The sequence below is a fragment of the Vulpes lagopus genome, chromosome 17 (genome assembly GCF_018345385.1).
Source record: "Vulpes lagopus strain Blue_001 chromosome 17, ASM1834538v1, whole genome shotgun sequence".
Classification (NCBI taxonomy): domain Eukaryota; kingdom Metazoa; phylum Chordata; class Mammalia; order Carnivora; family Canidae; genus Vulpes; species Vulpes lagopus.
In genome coordinates, this window is record NC_054840.1 from 5,565,990 (window position 1) to 5,578,808 (window position 12,819).

General features: G+C 39.3%; 1 protein-coding gene across 1 annotated transcript in view; it reads right to left on the reverse strand.

Annotated features, from left to right (window-relative positions):
• Window positions 1–12,819, reverse strand: part of FNDC3B (fibronectin type III domain containing 3B) — a 336,187-nt gene that overhangs the window by 75,745 nt on the left and 247,623 nt on the right. The window contains exons 8-10 of the mRNA XM_041731610.1: window positions 12,304–12,455; window positions 9,660–9,719; window positions 1,001–1,139 (exon numbers count right to left, since the gene is read on the reverse strand). Coding sequence (XP_041587544.1) covers window positions 1,001–1,139; window positions 9,660–9,719; window positions 12,304–12,455 — 351 coding nt within the window. The remainder of the gene's footprint in view (window positions 1–1,000; window positions 1,140–9,659; window positions 9,720–12,303; window positions 12,456–12,819) is intronic.

The following is a 12,819-nucleotide window of genomic DNA, read 5'->3' on the forward strand; positions in this document are numbered from 1 at the left end:
TTCCCCAAACCCCACAAATCTTTATCTCTGCCTCTAAAAATTTCACATCTTAAATTATATTTTAAAATATAAACATAGATGGGTGCCTGGGTGGCTCAGAGGTTGAGCATCTGCCTTCAGCTCTGATCATGACCCCAGGGTCCTGGGATGGAGTCCCACTTCGGGCTCCCTGCTCAGTGGGGAGCCTGCTTCTCCCCCTCCCTCTGCTTGCCACCCCCCCACCCCGCTTATGCTCTGTCAAATAAATAAAATCTTCTTATTTTTTTTAATTTTTTAAATCTTTAAAAAATATATAAACATAGAGAAATAATTATGATAGGTATTGATAACAAGATTCAATTCTTTTTGCGAACATACAAACTGTGACTAATAAGCTAAGGATACAGCGTAAGGACTGCTCTTTGGCAAGTTATTTGTAGCCAGTAAATTGTATTTTATGAAAACTACTATATATTTTAGACTTCAAAAAATTAGTAACCCTAAGTGATCTAAGGCCTAATCAGTAAAAGTTAGTGAAGCCTTAACATAGTTTAGAACACTAAACATTCTAGGTAGTTTTAAATATTGAACATTTCAGAGTCGCCACTGAAAGAAGCCAAAGGAGCCAAAACCTGACTTATTCTAAATCTCTTTATAAAACCTTTTTATTGAAATCTTCAAATGTTTGTTGAATAAACAAAACCACTGGAAAGTGATGAAATTCAGGTATCAAGTATATATGTACTTAATACTATACAGTATTGCTTATGAACCTAAAAGATTTACCTCTGCAGAGAGCTAAAACTTTTTGCACTTCTACCTCCTATCACTTTGCCCAATTTTTATAGACATATAAAAGACATGCATACATACATACCGACATATATTCAATATCACAACATTTTGTTTCACGTAGTTACTATGTAGAAAAATCAAACATTATCACCAGACTGGAGTAGTGCTAAATAAAAACGTTTCCAACGGCTAGACTTCAGACTGTTCCCGGCACTGAGCTACCCACCTTCCACTGCAAGGTTAGTGAACTTTTGCTCCTGTGTGCCAGCTTAGGTGGGAAGGGACACTCAGGTGCACAGCTGTGGGTGGTGAAGCTAACTGGCTCGGAGCAGGATCCCTTTACGGAATTGTACATGGCATATACCCTGAAAACAAACAGATAAAGACAGTCAGTGGCAGTGGCCCATCCTAGAAGACCAGAGTTTTTAGCTCAGGTTTACACCAGGGCTTTCCAAAGAAGAGAATTTATGTAGCACACACCATGGTTCTTTTCTTCTTATCTACTGGTCTTGTCCTGACCTAACTATGGCCAGCATCTCCAGGAGATAATCACCCGAGCAGGGAATGTGCCTCTCCTTCCACTAAGTGTCAGAACTCTCAGCCCCCAATTAAGACAGGCAAGGTCTACTGACTGGAAAACAATATGCTGAATGAGAAAATATCCTCAGGGTGCCCGACTCCTGACTCCTGGTTTTGGCTTAGGTTGAGCTCCATTGTCAGGCTCTGCACTCAGCTCAGAGTTGGCTGGAGTTTCTCTCTTCTTCTCCCTCTGCTCCTGCAGCACTCTTTGCCTCTCTGAAATAAATAAATGCAAGCAAGCAAGCTTATCCCCAAACTGGTCTTCAAATATACATTCTAAAACCATTGAGCCGGGCAGTGCCCGTGGCGCAGCAGTCTGGCGCCACCTGCAGCCTGGGGTGTGATCCTGGAGACCCGGGATCGAGTCCCACATTGGGTTCCCTGCATGGAGCCTGCTTCTCCCCCTGCCTGTGTGTCTGCCTCTCTCTCTGTGTGTCTATGAATAAATAAATACAATATTTAAAATAAATAAATAAATGAAACCATTGAGCCACTCTCCAGTTGACTTGGTGGGAAGGAGGATGAAAATAGTTAAGGGCTGGCTGAGAAGAGACAAGAAGCAGTGAAAGGAGTCTACAAACTGGAGAGAGAAGTATAAACCCTGGGGTAGAACAGATACCATCTTTAAACTTTTTCGAACATTACAGATATTTAAGTAGGAATATAGATGTTTCACACACAGAAACATGCTTGCTACTGCCAAGTGTGCCTCGAACTCAAGAAAAACAATGTTCAGGTACAGTTTATCCATGTGAATGTTTTAGTTTTGCACCTGGCGCCGAGATTAAAGATGTGTACTCTGTGCATTAAAATGCCTGGCTCAGTGCTGAACATATGGGCCCGATTTCTCCAGAGAAGCTATGAAGGAAAAGCACGTAACACGCTATTATAAAACGATACTTCTTTCAAATAGCATAAAATAGGGTTATGTTGATTTTTATCTTCTTCCTTCCTTTCTGTTTCTCCATTTTTAAAATTACTGAGCATTAAAAAAAAAAAAAAAAAAAAAAACAACCTGAAAACCTACTCTTTTAAAAAGACAACACAGAAACTTTTGCTGCCTAAACAAGATGTAAGGATGAAGCTAATCGGAGTTGGTAAATATATCAAGCCCTTAACTCTTGAGGTCCCGCTAAAAAGATAGAAGAAAACTCAGAATCAAGAGAACAAGTAAACTTCCCAAAGCCACACAGCTAGAGAGTTGCCTCAAGTGAACAGTCACGGAAATCCAACTGACTCCACGGCCTACTGTCCTTATTCTCTGAATACCCACAATCCATCTCCCCTCTCCCTACCCAACGAACATAAACAACAGCTAAAGATAACATTATGGAAAACAGGACCTAATTAGGATTTCTCCTCAAGGTCTGTCACAAGGGATTTTACAGAGGTCATGCACATTAAAAGTTCTAATGCCTATTTCTATCTTAAAAGGTAAGATACATATGTACTGGAAATTTGACTTGTTTGCCTTGTGGGAAGGCACAATGATGACATTTGGTCCAAACAAAGGATACTTATCAGGATGCTCTTCACCCAACCTGATGAAAATAAAAGTCCCTTTTTTGCATTCACTGTAAGTAGGAACAGGAGAATATAAAAGCGAATGGTTGACTTGGCAAAGATCATTTCTTTGTATCAGGACAGGCTCACTAGGAATAAGTTACTTAAAATGAATCACAGAACATTCCAGACATGGGCAGAATTTCTGCCTAAACTTTAATAGATTGGCTGGATTCTATAGCTGGTGGCTCATAGGTTACATCTGGCCCAAGATATGCATGGGGGAGAGGGAAGAAATATAGTGTTTTAAAATATCACAGCCATCCCTGCATGAATGGAAGGACATAGGCAATGGTCAGTACAGAAAAATACAAGCAGACATTATGTACTCCTAATGAAAGACAACGCCATGATCTATAAAACCCTTGCCAGAAAAAAACTGAACCTATATCAGATTAAGCCTCTTTGCTACTATATAGAAAACACAAAGAGAACCTATTAAGTCAAACTATAGGAATACAGTCAGCCTAATTCATACTATGGAAAATTCTACAGGACCCCCAAAAAAAATTATTCCAAGAAATAAATTGCAAAGGGACAGGAAAGAAAGGGAGGGAAAACCTACAGATTAAAAGAAATTCATGAGATACCAGCCAAATAGAATATTCAGACCAAGTCTGAATTTCAATTACAACAATCTGAAGAAACAAAGCTTTCATTTTTAGGACAGTTGAAGAAATGGAAACAGTCCCTGAATTTTAAAGACATGAAGGAATGTATCCTTTTTGCTTATTTTGGATGGGCACGTGATGATGGTAATGTGGTGCGCAGATGAACTATTAGAATGTCTGGACTTCAACATAGCAGTGGGGGCAGGGAGGGTAGGTGAGTGCAGCAAGGAAATTAAGAGGTTGGGTGACGGGTCTATGAGAATCCATCAGTTACTGTCCACTTTTGACTGCATCTGAGATTTTCTGAAATAAAAAATTAAAGATCAAGCCAATGCTTAAAGTTCTGGAGAGCTCTCATTTAGAAAAATGAATGTCAGGTCTCTCTTAACAATTAGAAGTTCTAGTGACAGCTGCATACCTGTAAGGTGGTAACTAGATAAAGATGAGAGCAATGAGGAGGCGTGGGTGCTGTCCAATTCAGTCCTCATCACTTCCTACTGTCTCCTTAGCACTGAGATCGCTTCTCAGCTTCCCTTTACCTAGCTCTTCACCCACAGAGGTTCCTAGGAGGAATTTCACTGTTCAATCACTGGACCTTTGTTTACAAATTCAGACTATACTCAGGTAGACTGGGTCCTGCATGTTCACAAAACAAAAAACAAACAAACAAAAAAAACCAGCACCAAAAATCTACATGGAAAACAGAGCAGGGGAAACAGGGACAGGGACAGGGCCTACCAAAGGCTGGCTGACTGCAGTTCGTGATCTCGGGAGATCTGGACTCAGTCAAGTTCATTCTGGGTCTTTAAGAATTGATTCTTGGGAGTCACAAAGCCCACATTTATCAGGCTAGAGAAACCTAACAGCCAGGTTGGCAGGATGGCTACTGCTGGGATGAACGGAAAATCCTGGCGAAAGAATAAAAATTTGAGGTAGTTGAGGATGTACAGTTGTATGGGCCACAGAGGAGTTATTCTTCTTGTCTCACAACTCAGAGAATGTTAATAGTTTAAATCAGGAGTCAGCACTTTACACTTATAAAGTCTGTCCACAGAGGAAACGAGATCCGTCTTATATGGTGATGGAAAATGCTGCATATGATAGGTATCTAGAAGTTGATATAGTATCTAAGTATCCCACGATTATATCAGTCCATTAACGGTGGCCAGTAAATAGCAACTAATTACTCTGTTTTTACCACTAGCTTTTACAGAAAAGTCTCCAGAAATGTACTTTATTTTCAAGAATGTTGCAATACTGTTTTTTCAAAGGATGGTGATGTGTTTTCTCTAAACATCATCGTGTGATAGGAGGATCTGTGGAAGGGGATAAGGTTTTTAGGTTAAATAAATCAGGAGACACTTCAGTTCCTTCTGCATTTATCCCAGCAAAGAAGAATACATTTTTCTAATGATATGATTAATCTTGTGTTGGGTTTTCACATTTGTTTCAGTTTAAATATTGACTAAATGCTTATGAAACAGGTGCTCCAAAAATTTCAGAAATTTGCCTCCAACTTCCTCCAGCACATCTGTGACATAGTAGGAGCCAGTGTCTAGTCAGTAACACCTATTTCATAATTCTGTACCGAGACGGTCAACCATATTTTTGGAAATATTTCATCATGTAATTTTTCTGAGAAATGTTATTACGTACTATCATTTCTGGGCAACTTCTCTGCCAAACTGCTAATGCCAATGACTGGAAAACTGCTTCAAAGTTTGTCATGCATTTGCAATCCATTCCATCACTCAAACTCCTGATTACCTCATTGCTGTTCTTGATTCCCACAATAAAATAGTTACTTCAATGTCATTTTAATTCTAGAACTACCAATTAGAACAGGAAAATGGTATTTTTGTGTACTTATAAATAACTAGAGATAAATGAATATAAATGTTTATGTATATACACTTTTATTTAAGTCTTATAAAATAGTTACTCATGTATGACGTATGTGCGGGATTTTTCTCATTTCTCCCTTTTCTTCAACATGTGATCACACACACACACACACAATCTTTCTGTCTCTCTCCATCTCTGTGTGTCTCTCTCATACACAGACAAGATTTTGTATTGGTGGCTTTATACAATCAGCAATACAATGCCCTATATGGAAGTGCTGAATAAATACACTTTAGTAATTGCAAATTGAATCTTTTTAAACATTCAACCAACATTAAAATGCAAAAAGCAATTTGTGTTAGAACTTGGTAACAAATAAAAAAGTGATGACTTTAATAAGAATCTAACCCAAGACCCAACACCTAAGTTTCTCAAATCAATGTAATAGAGGAGTTATTACTGTCCTCAGTCACCAGAAGAAAAAAAAAGATTGAATAGTTAGATGTGCAGAAATGAAACAAAAATTCATAGCAAAAAATGATCTTTAAAACCTAAAATATCTCAGTATACAATTTTCCATGTGGAATTTTGGCCTAAACGGCATGGTCAGTGCCAATCTAAACAGCCCCAGATGCATGCACCTGTAGCACTGCCCTAAGGATGCCACTGGTCTCCTAGTCCAAGATTCCTAATCCCAGTGGGGTGATGGTAAGAGGTCACGAGCTATCTTGCCCAGAACTGATGCTAAGCACCAGACAGTCAATGACATAATCCATGATTGAGAGACTGCTACTTAAAAAAAAAAAAGGTTTGTGTGTCTGATTGGTGACCGCAAGCAATGCTCACTAACGTGAGGGGACGGGGGGAAACATTGAAAATGAAAAAAAGCACTGAATAAAGATATGGAACGATCAGAACGAAGGGGATGGAATCAGAGTAACAAATCTAAGGCAACTAGAAAAGTAAGAACAGAAGCCCTAGATGGGACTTTAGCATACGACTTGAGAAAGAAACCTTTCACTCTTTTGAAGAGTGATGAACGGAGGCTTCTGCAGGCCTTCATCCAAATGTGCAATATTAAGAACTGGAAGGAGAAGGTAGCCTGCTTGGAACTGCTGAAAGAAATATCTCGTTGTTTCCCCTCATTGGCTCTACAGACTTCCAACAGGGCAACACATTCTAAATTGGTAACACACAAATAAATAAAAATGGCAATGAACATAATTGCTTATTTCGTAGTCATGCAGTAATGGAATTCTTCTGCAGCTTCTATTATGGAAATTTAGTGAGAAAATTATTTCCACACAGCCTTTTGAGGCCTTAGAAGTGACTGTTAAATTTAAAATTTTATTTGAGGCTACTGTGTTTGATACGAGCTTAACATTCCTGGAACTAAGACTCTGCAAATGTGAACTCAACTGCATCATAAAAAGAGATTTTCCTCCTTTTTTTCAGTGCCAAGTATGACATATCTTTATCCCAATAAAACAGTAAGTGATATGGTCTAGCCATACATAGGTTTTGAACCTATGTCATGAAGTCTTTTTTACCATCAGAGTATGGAAACACTGCCACGACTCTAGAAAAACAAACTAGAACAAAAACAACATTTATATACTTGCAGATTTAGAATCGGTTTGCATATACACTTCATTTGTTCTCACACCATCTTCCTGAGGCTAGTATCATTATCATCCTCATTTTATAAGTGAGTAAACAAGGTCATTTAAGTTTAAATGGCCTGCCTAATAAGTACACGCCCTTACTAAGTGACTGAGCCATTAACCCCAAATTCCAAGCAATGTCCACTACGTGCCACTCCGCCTCACCAAAGCAATTCAAGGCAGAGGAAGCTAAATCTAAGCAGGAGTTACAAGCATTTTGATTCTTCTCTAGCTTGAAAAATGAAAGACTATATAAGGCAAGACAGTGAACAATCTACAGGAACTGTGGACCAGGCAAGGGAAAAATAAAATCTAGACTGTAGACATTTTTATTAAGAGAGAATTTTTTTTTTTTAAATACAAAAATAGATTACGACCAAAGACAGGAAGAATTTTCTATGTGGCAAGCTGAAGAAAGGGACCAAATACCAGTCGGTGGTGCCTTACTTAGGCTGTTGTGTGGTGTCACATAGGTGTCATTCTTGAGTGAGGTCCTCAATGTGTCAGGGAAAAGTCTGGATCCAAAGCCTCTAGAGAGTAACTACACTTCATGTTCCTATTCCTCTTGGGGCATCCATTGATTATTCCTTTTATGTGCCCAGAAGTTCAAGATGCTCATAAGACACGGCAGCAAAAAAGAACCAAGGAGCCAATGTTGTCAGAATTTACCCTTTGTAAGAAGAGTTAAAAAGAAATGAAGGGAACAACAGACAGAATGGCAAATACAGGGCAGACTCTTTATGACATTTAGGTTTCTTTAAAAAGACATTGTTAGCTCATGAATGAGCAGGAAATTAATAAAGTAAACCTTTATAAAGCAATAACAATAAACTGTTAAAAGATGGAGAGAAAAGGAAACATATGTTAACAATGACTCATGGAGAACGTTTACACGGCTCCCTATATGGTGGTACATTTTCTGGTTCGTTGTTAAGTCAACCGTTAGAAAGAATACAGTATTTCTATTATCCCAGTATCACAGATTACACCAATCTTTTTGTTTGCGCAGACTGTGAAAAGTTCAATATGTTTGGGCTGAAGCTAACTGATTCAAAATCCAAATGTTTTGATTTAAACAGGAAGAGATAGTTGCAACAGAGTTCTTCTAAACAATAAAACAACCAGGCAGATAAGCACGTTGAGACTGAATATAAAACACCTTGCTCGTTTACATATTGTTTGAAACTTAGTTTGAAGCACTTATGTGGCTAATAGGGTTTTATAATCCGAACACATCCCTACTTCTCTACCTTTGTCTCAGAGAAAACTGTGGCCTCGATTCTTTTTAAGTATAGTTAAAACAGTCCGTTCACAGCAAAACCAGACTAGAACTCACGCCTCCTCATAATCAATATATGCTCCTCCTATTAGGTTATGCTCCCTCCACGCCATCCCAAAGGAACCTCCGGAAAGGATAATAAAGAACGTGGGCTTGATATTGCAACTCTATTAGACAATTTGATACTCACATCCATAGATGAAGAATGACAGATGCCGCTGTTGTGTATTCATTTCAGATAAAATTACAACTTCTGGTCGCTTATAAACTAAATAAAATTTTAAGTTAAAATTTAAATTTTAAAAATGGCACAGGCCACATTCGGAAACGTGTTTATTTGTAAACGGATACGTGAATATAACTTTACGTAATTAGATGAGCTCTGTAAAAGTTCATTATATTTACTTTCCTCGTCACAAGTCTATGGTTGGCTGGGTTTCTTCCTAAGATTAACTAGCTCTGCCTTTCATAGTAGTCACAGCAGGGATTCCAGAAAAATCAGAGTAGAGATTTCAGTCTACATATACGGATTTACTACAGACCTATTACATAGATTATACGGATTTACTGTTTTGCCAAGTTGGGTTAATTCTTATCAGAGATAATTTGAAATTTGCAGTTCGTCTCATTTTAAAGCCTAATGTCTTTTAAGGTCCAAAGGTGTTCTTGCATTGTGGCAGGACTTACTCATTTTGAATAGAGTTTATGTGTATGGGTTAGAACAAACTTATAACCCATTGTTAACATATGTTTCCTTTTCTCTCCATCTTTTAACAGTTATAAAGTTATTGTTATAAAGTTTATTTTATAACATTTTTTTTTTTTTGGGCGAACCTAAGGGAAACTTTATTTACTCTTCTTCCTAAAGTAATCTAATTTAAAAACCAGAGGTTAAGTGAGAGAAAAGAACATAAAACCTTCCCCAGACAGACAGACAGACAGAGATACAGAAAGGAGGGGCGGGGCTTTGGGTCAGATCTTCTCCATCTTGGAAATGAGGGCATCACAGATACATTAATATCAAAAAAATATTTTCTTTTACAGAAAGGAAATATATTAAACCATACAGTCCAGTAGATCTTAGAAAATGATATAAAAGTTATTTTAAAAATAATTTCTAAAATTCAGTTCACCGTATCACCGATTTCTCTTTTACCAGAAGCTGTTCTGTGTATCCTCAGTCACTGTGCCCTCAAGCACAGAACAGTAAGGAATGGCCAAGCTCCGGTACTTCAACTTTTGGTTAGCAAGTGCCCTTAACCAAAAGCTTTTTAAAAGGAGCACATGATTTATCTCAGCAATCCCAATTCTCCAACACAGGCCAGTGCTCATATCCTAACTTACCTCACATGATAATCAGTTGCTGGTCTGAGATCTTTCAGGTTACATTCTAATTCTTCTCCACTGCAAAGAAAAATCACTTATTAGTCAATGATACCAGTTACAACAGTGAAGACAGGTTTTGGATTTGGGTCTCACAGTCATGAAGGGCAACGATTCGAGAACTCTCATGTCTGATTCCACCACGAACCAGAAATAAACGTGCCTATTTGGTATATTACCCATTTGGACTACAAAATTAGGTTCCTTTTAACAATGCCATCTTAGATCGGGAAATTGGCCAGATTAACTCAGTAATGAGGTTCCAAAAGGTCTTATCAGTTCCTTAAGCTAAGTACATGAAAACAAATAAATAAGCAAGGAAATTAAATAGAGATAAATGCAAGTGTAAAATAACTATACCAGCTGTCAACTGAAGGTAGCTCACACTCACCTTGGCAGGAACCCCACATGCTTCAATGTCTCAACTCCCTGGAAGAGACCTCAGTGTGCGTCCCTCACATCTCAATACTAATGGTTTTCAGATATAAACACATACAATACAAATCAATAGCTCTCTTACATAAAGCGAAACCAGTTATATGATCAGATCTTGTAAACGAAACTCAACTTAATCATGAGGCAACGGCCAACATAAAATAAGGAATGTTCCATTAAAAGTTTTTAAAAGATGAGGGATGGGGGCATGAGTGTATTCTTTAAAAAAAAAAAAAAAAGTCAGGGTCACAAAAGACAAGCACTGTGTTAGTGTTCCAAGTTAAAGGCGAAAGGCATATGACCACGAACTATAATATCTGACCCTGGACAGGATTCTATCCTAGAGGGGAAGACGTGATTAAATGGACGGTGAACTAGATGTATTTTATCAATGTCAATTTAAGAAGCTGGTAACTGCATTGTGGCTATGTAAGAAAAGATCCTTATTCCTGGGAAATATACTGAAGTATTTAGCAGTAAAAGGCCTGACTGTATACAACTAATGGGGGAAAAATACAGGTTGGTCGCAGAGCAGAAAGGCAGAGAATAACTGCAATAGTAAAACCAAATAGGATAAAAAGATACCAATAGGTGACATCTGGGTAAAGGATATACAGATATTCCTTGATTTCTGCAACATTTTATAAGTCTGAACTTATTTCAAATAAAAAGTTTCTGAAGTTGCAAACTGGAGGCCAACGTCCACACCGTGCCTACAGTTCGGACATCTGACCTGCACCGAATCTTTGCCTTTCTAAATTTGCTGAATGAGTCTGACATTAGTAAAGCTTACATAACAATTCACATTTTCAGTATTTCTTGGGGGAAAAAAAAATCCAAAGAAATCAGCAACTCTAGGCCTTATGGCAACAACCTATTTTCGGCTGCTCCTTTCAGAGGAGGACAGGAGTGCTCTTGGAGCACCGCATCCCCAACCTGCCTCCTTTCTTCCCTTCCGTCATCTGCCTCGCCCCTCCGGGCACTGGAGGCCAGCTCCTGCCACCCATGGTCATCCTGCGTCATTTCTTGGCGTGGCTGGGGCAGATGGTGCTCTGTATCTCTTCACCAACGGGGACTTCTCAGAATAGAACCGAATGGCTGTGAGCTGGCGTAGGGAGTTCGGATTTTACTCTCAGTACGACGGGGAGTCACCGCAGTGTCCTCCTGGGGGAGTGACCCGGGGCGCCCTGGTTTCTACAGTGTGGAAGCTCGGAGTAGACACCGAGGGAGCTGAGGGGACCCCTGCGGGAGTCCAGAGACCGGAGGGCAGTGCACCTCCTTAGTCTCTTACGCACCCTCACAGTCCCGAAGAAGACCTGTCCTGGAGCAAGTTAAGAACTCAGAACAGGGCCGGGGAGACCCCAGGTCGGCAGCACTGGTACGGCAGGGAGATGGGAGACAGGACCAGCCCCTGGCAGGGGAGGAGTTGGGGTGTGGAGCACACCAGCTGGGCTCTGGGGGCCTCACACAGGGAGGTCAAACAACAGGGAGAGCCAGACCCATGTTCTGATCTCCTGCCCTACAGATCTGGGCGGTACCAGCCATACCAAAGGAGACACGGTTTGACCCTATGAATTTTTCATCACATTTAGGTCACGGCTATAAATCATTTAGATGGCTAATATCTGGAAGTCCGTGAGGCAGAAGGGATGATCCCTTACCCTGAGCTAAATTTACTTAAGAGCCTTGGAATGAAATGCTTTAAAGGACTCTTTCCTCAAGCCTAGAGAACTCTTGTGAAGGGTAAGAAATAGGATGAAATGGAAGGAAACCATTAATACAGAAGAATTTCAAAACACAAGACTAGAAAACGGTCTGGGTCTAAAACGCAGTAATCACGTTAAGTGCAAGACTGATGTAGATAAAAACTGGAGGTCGTTCTCACTTTTTACCCCGATAGGCATCAATGGAAATTTTTCTTTAGCACTGACACAAGCCAACATAACCAAGTGATAGCTCATCAACACCAACGAGCTCTATAAAAGTCATTTCTGATTGTAATTACTCTGGACAAAAATAACTCTTGACATTATAATTATCACTAATTCTTAAAAGGAACTATTTAAAGAAAAGTTTGCAAAGCCTCTAAGTTTTTCCTGTTTCTGATTTTCCTTAATGACTCCAATGTCGCAGTTTAGCAGCAGAGAAAACACGTGGGAATATAGGCTACCTGTAAATTATCTTGTACTTTCCATCCCGTCCTTTGTCTGATAAGGCGACCTCATAACTGTAGGGGAAAGAAAGACCGCTGTGGGGTCCACACGAAAGTCCAACAGGGGGAGCCCAGGACAGCACAACTGCTCTCGCCTGAATATTAGAAACCTGAGGGGGCAGGAAAAAAAAACAAGAAAACACAGATAAAATTACTCAAATCCATTTCATAGACATCGGACACTACTTCTTCCAGTAACATTTTTGTGATGATGGGTAGTGGCATGAAAGTGGCTCGGGAGTTAACGTAAGGTAAACACTTTTAATTATAATGAACAAAGCATCATAAATAGTATCTCTTGTCTAAGTCCTGATGTCCAAAAGAGTTCTTGAAACACGTATCCTCGTAACGTAATTCATATTCTATCCTCCGGAAAGTAAAATCATCAGTCTTGTTTGGAAAAAAAAATTTTTTTTTTTTAAAAGGTAAGGAGTTGACTGTGAGACTGTAATGAAGTGAGGGCCATCGATCTGC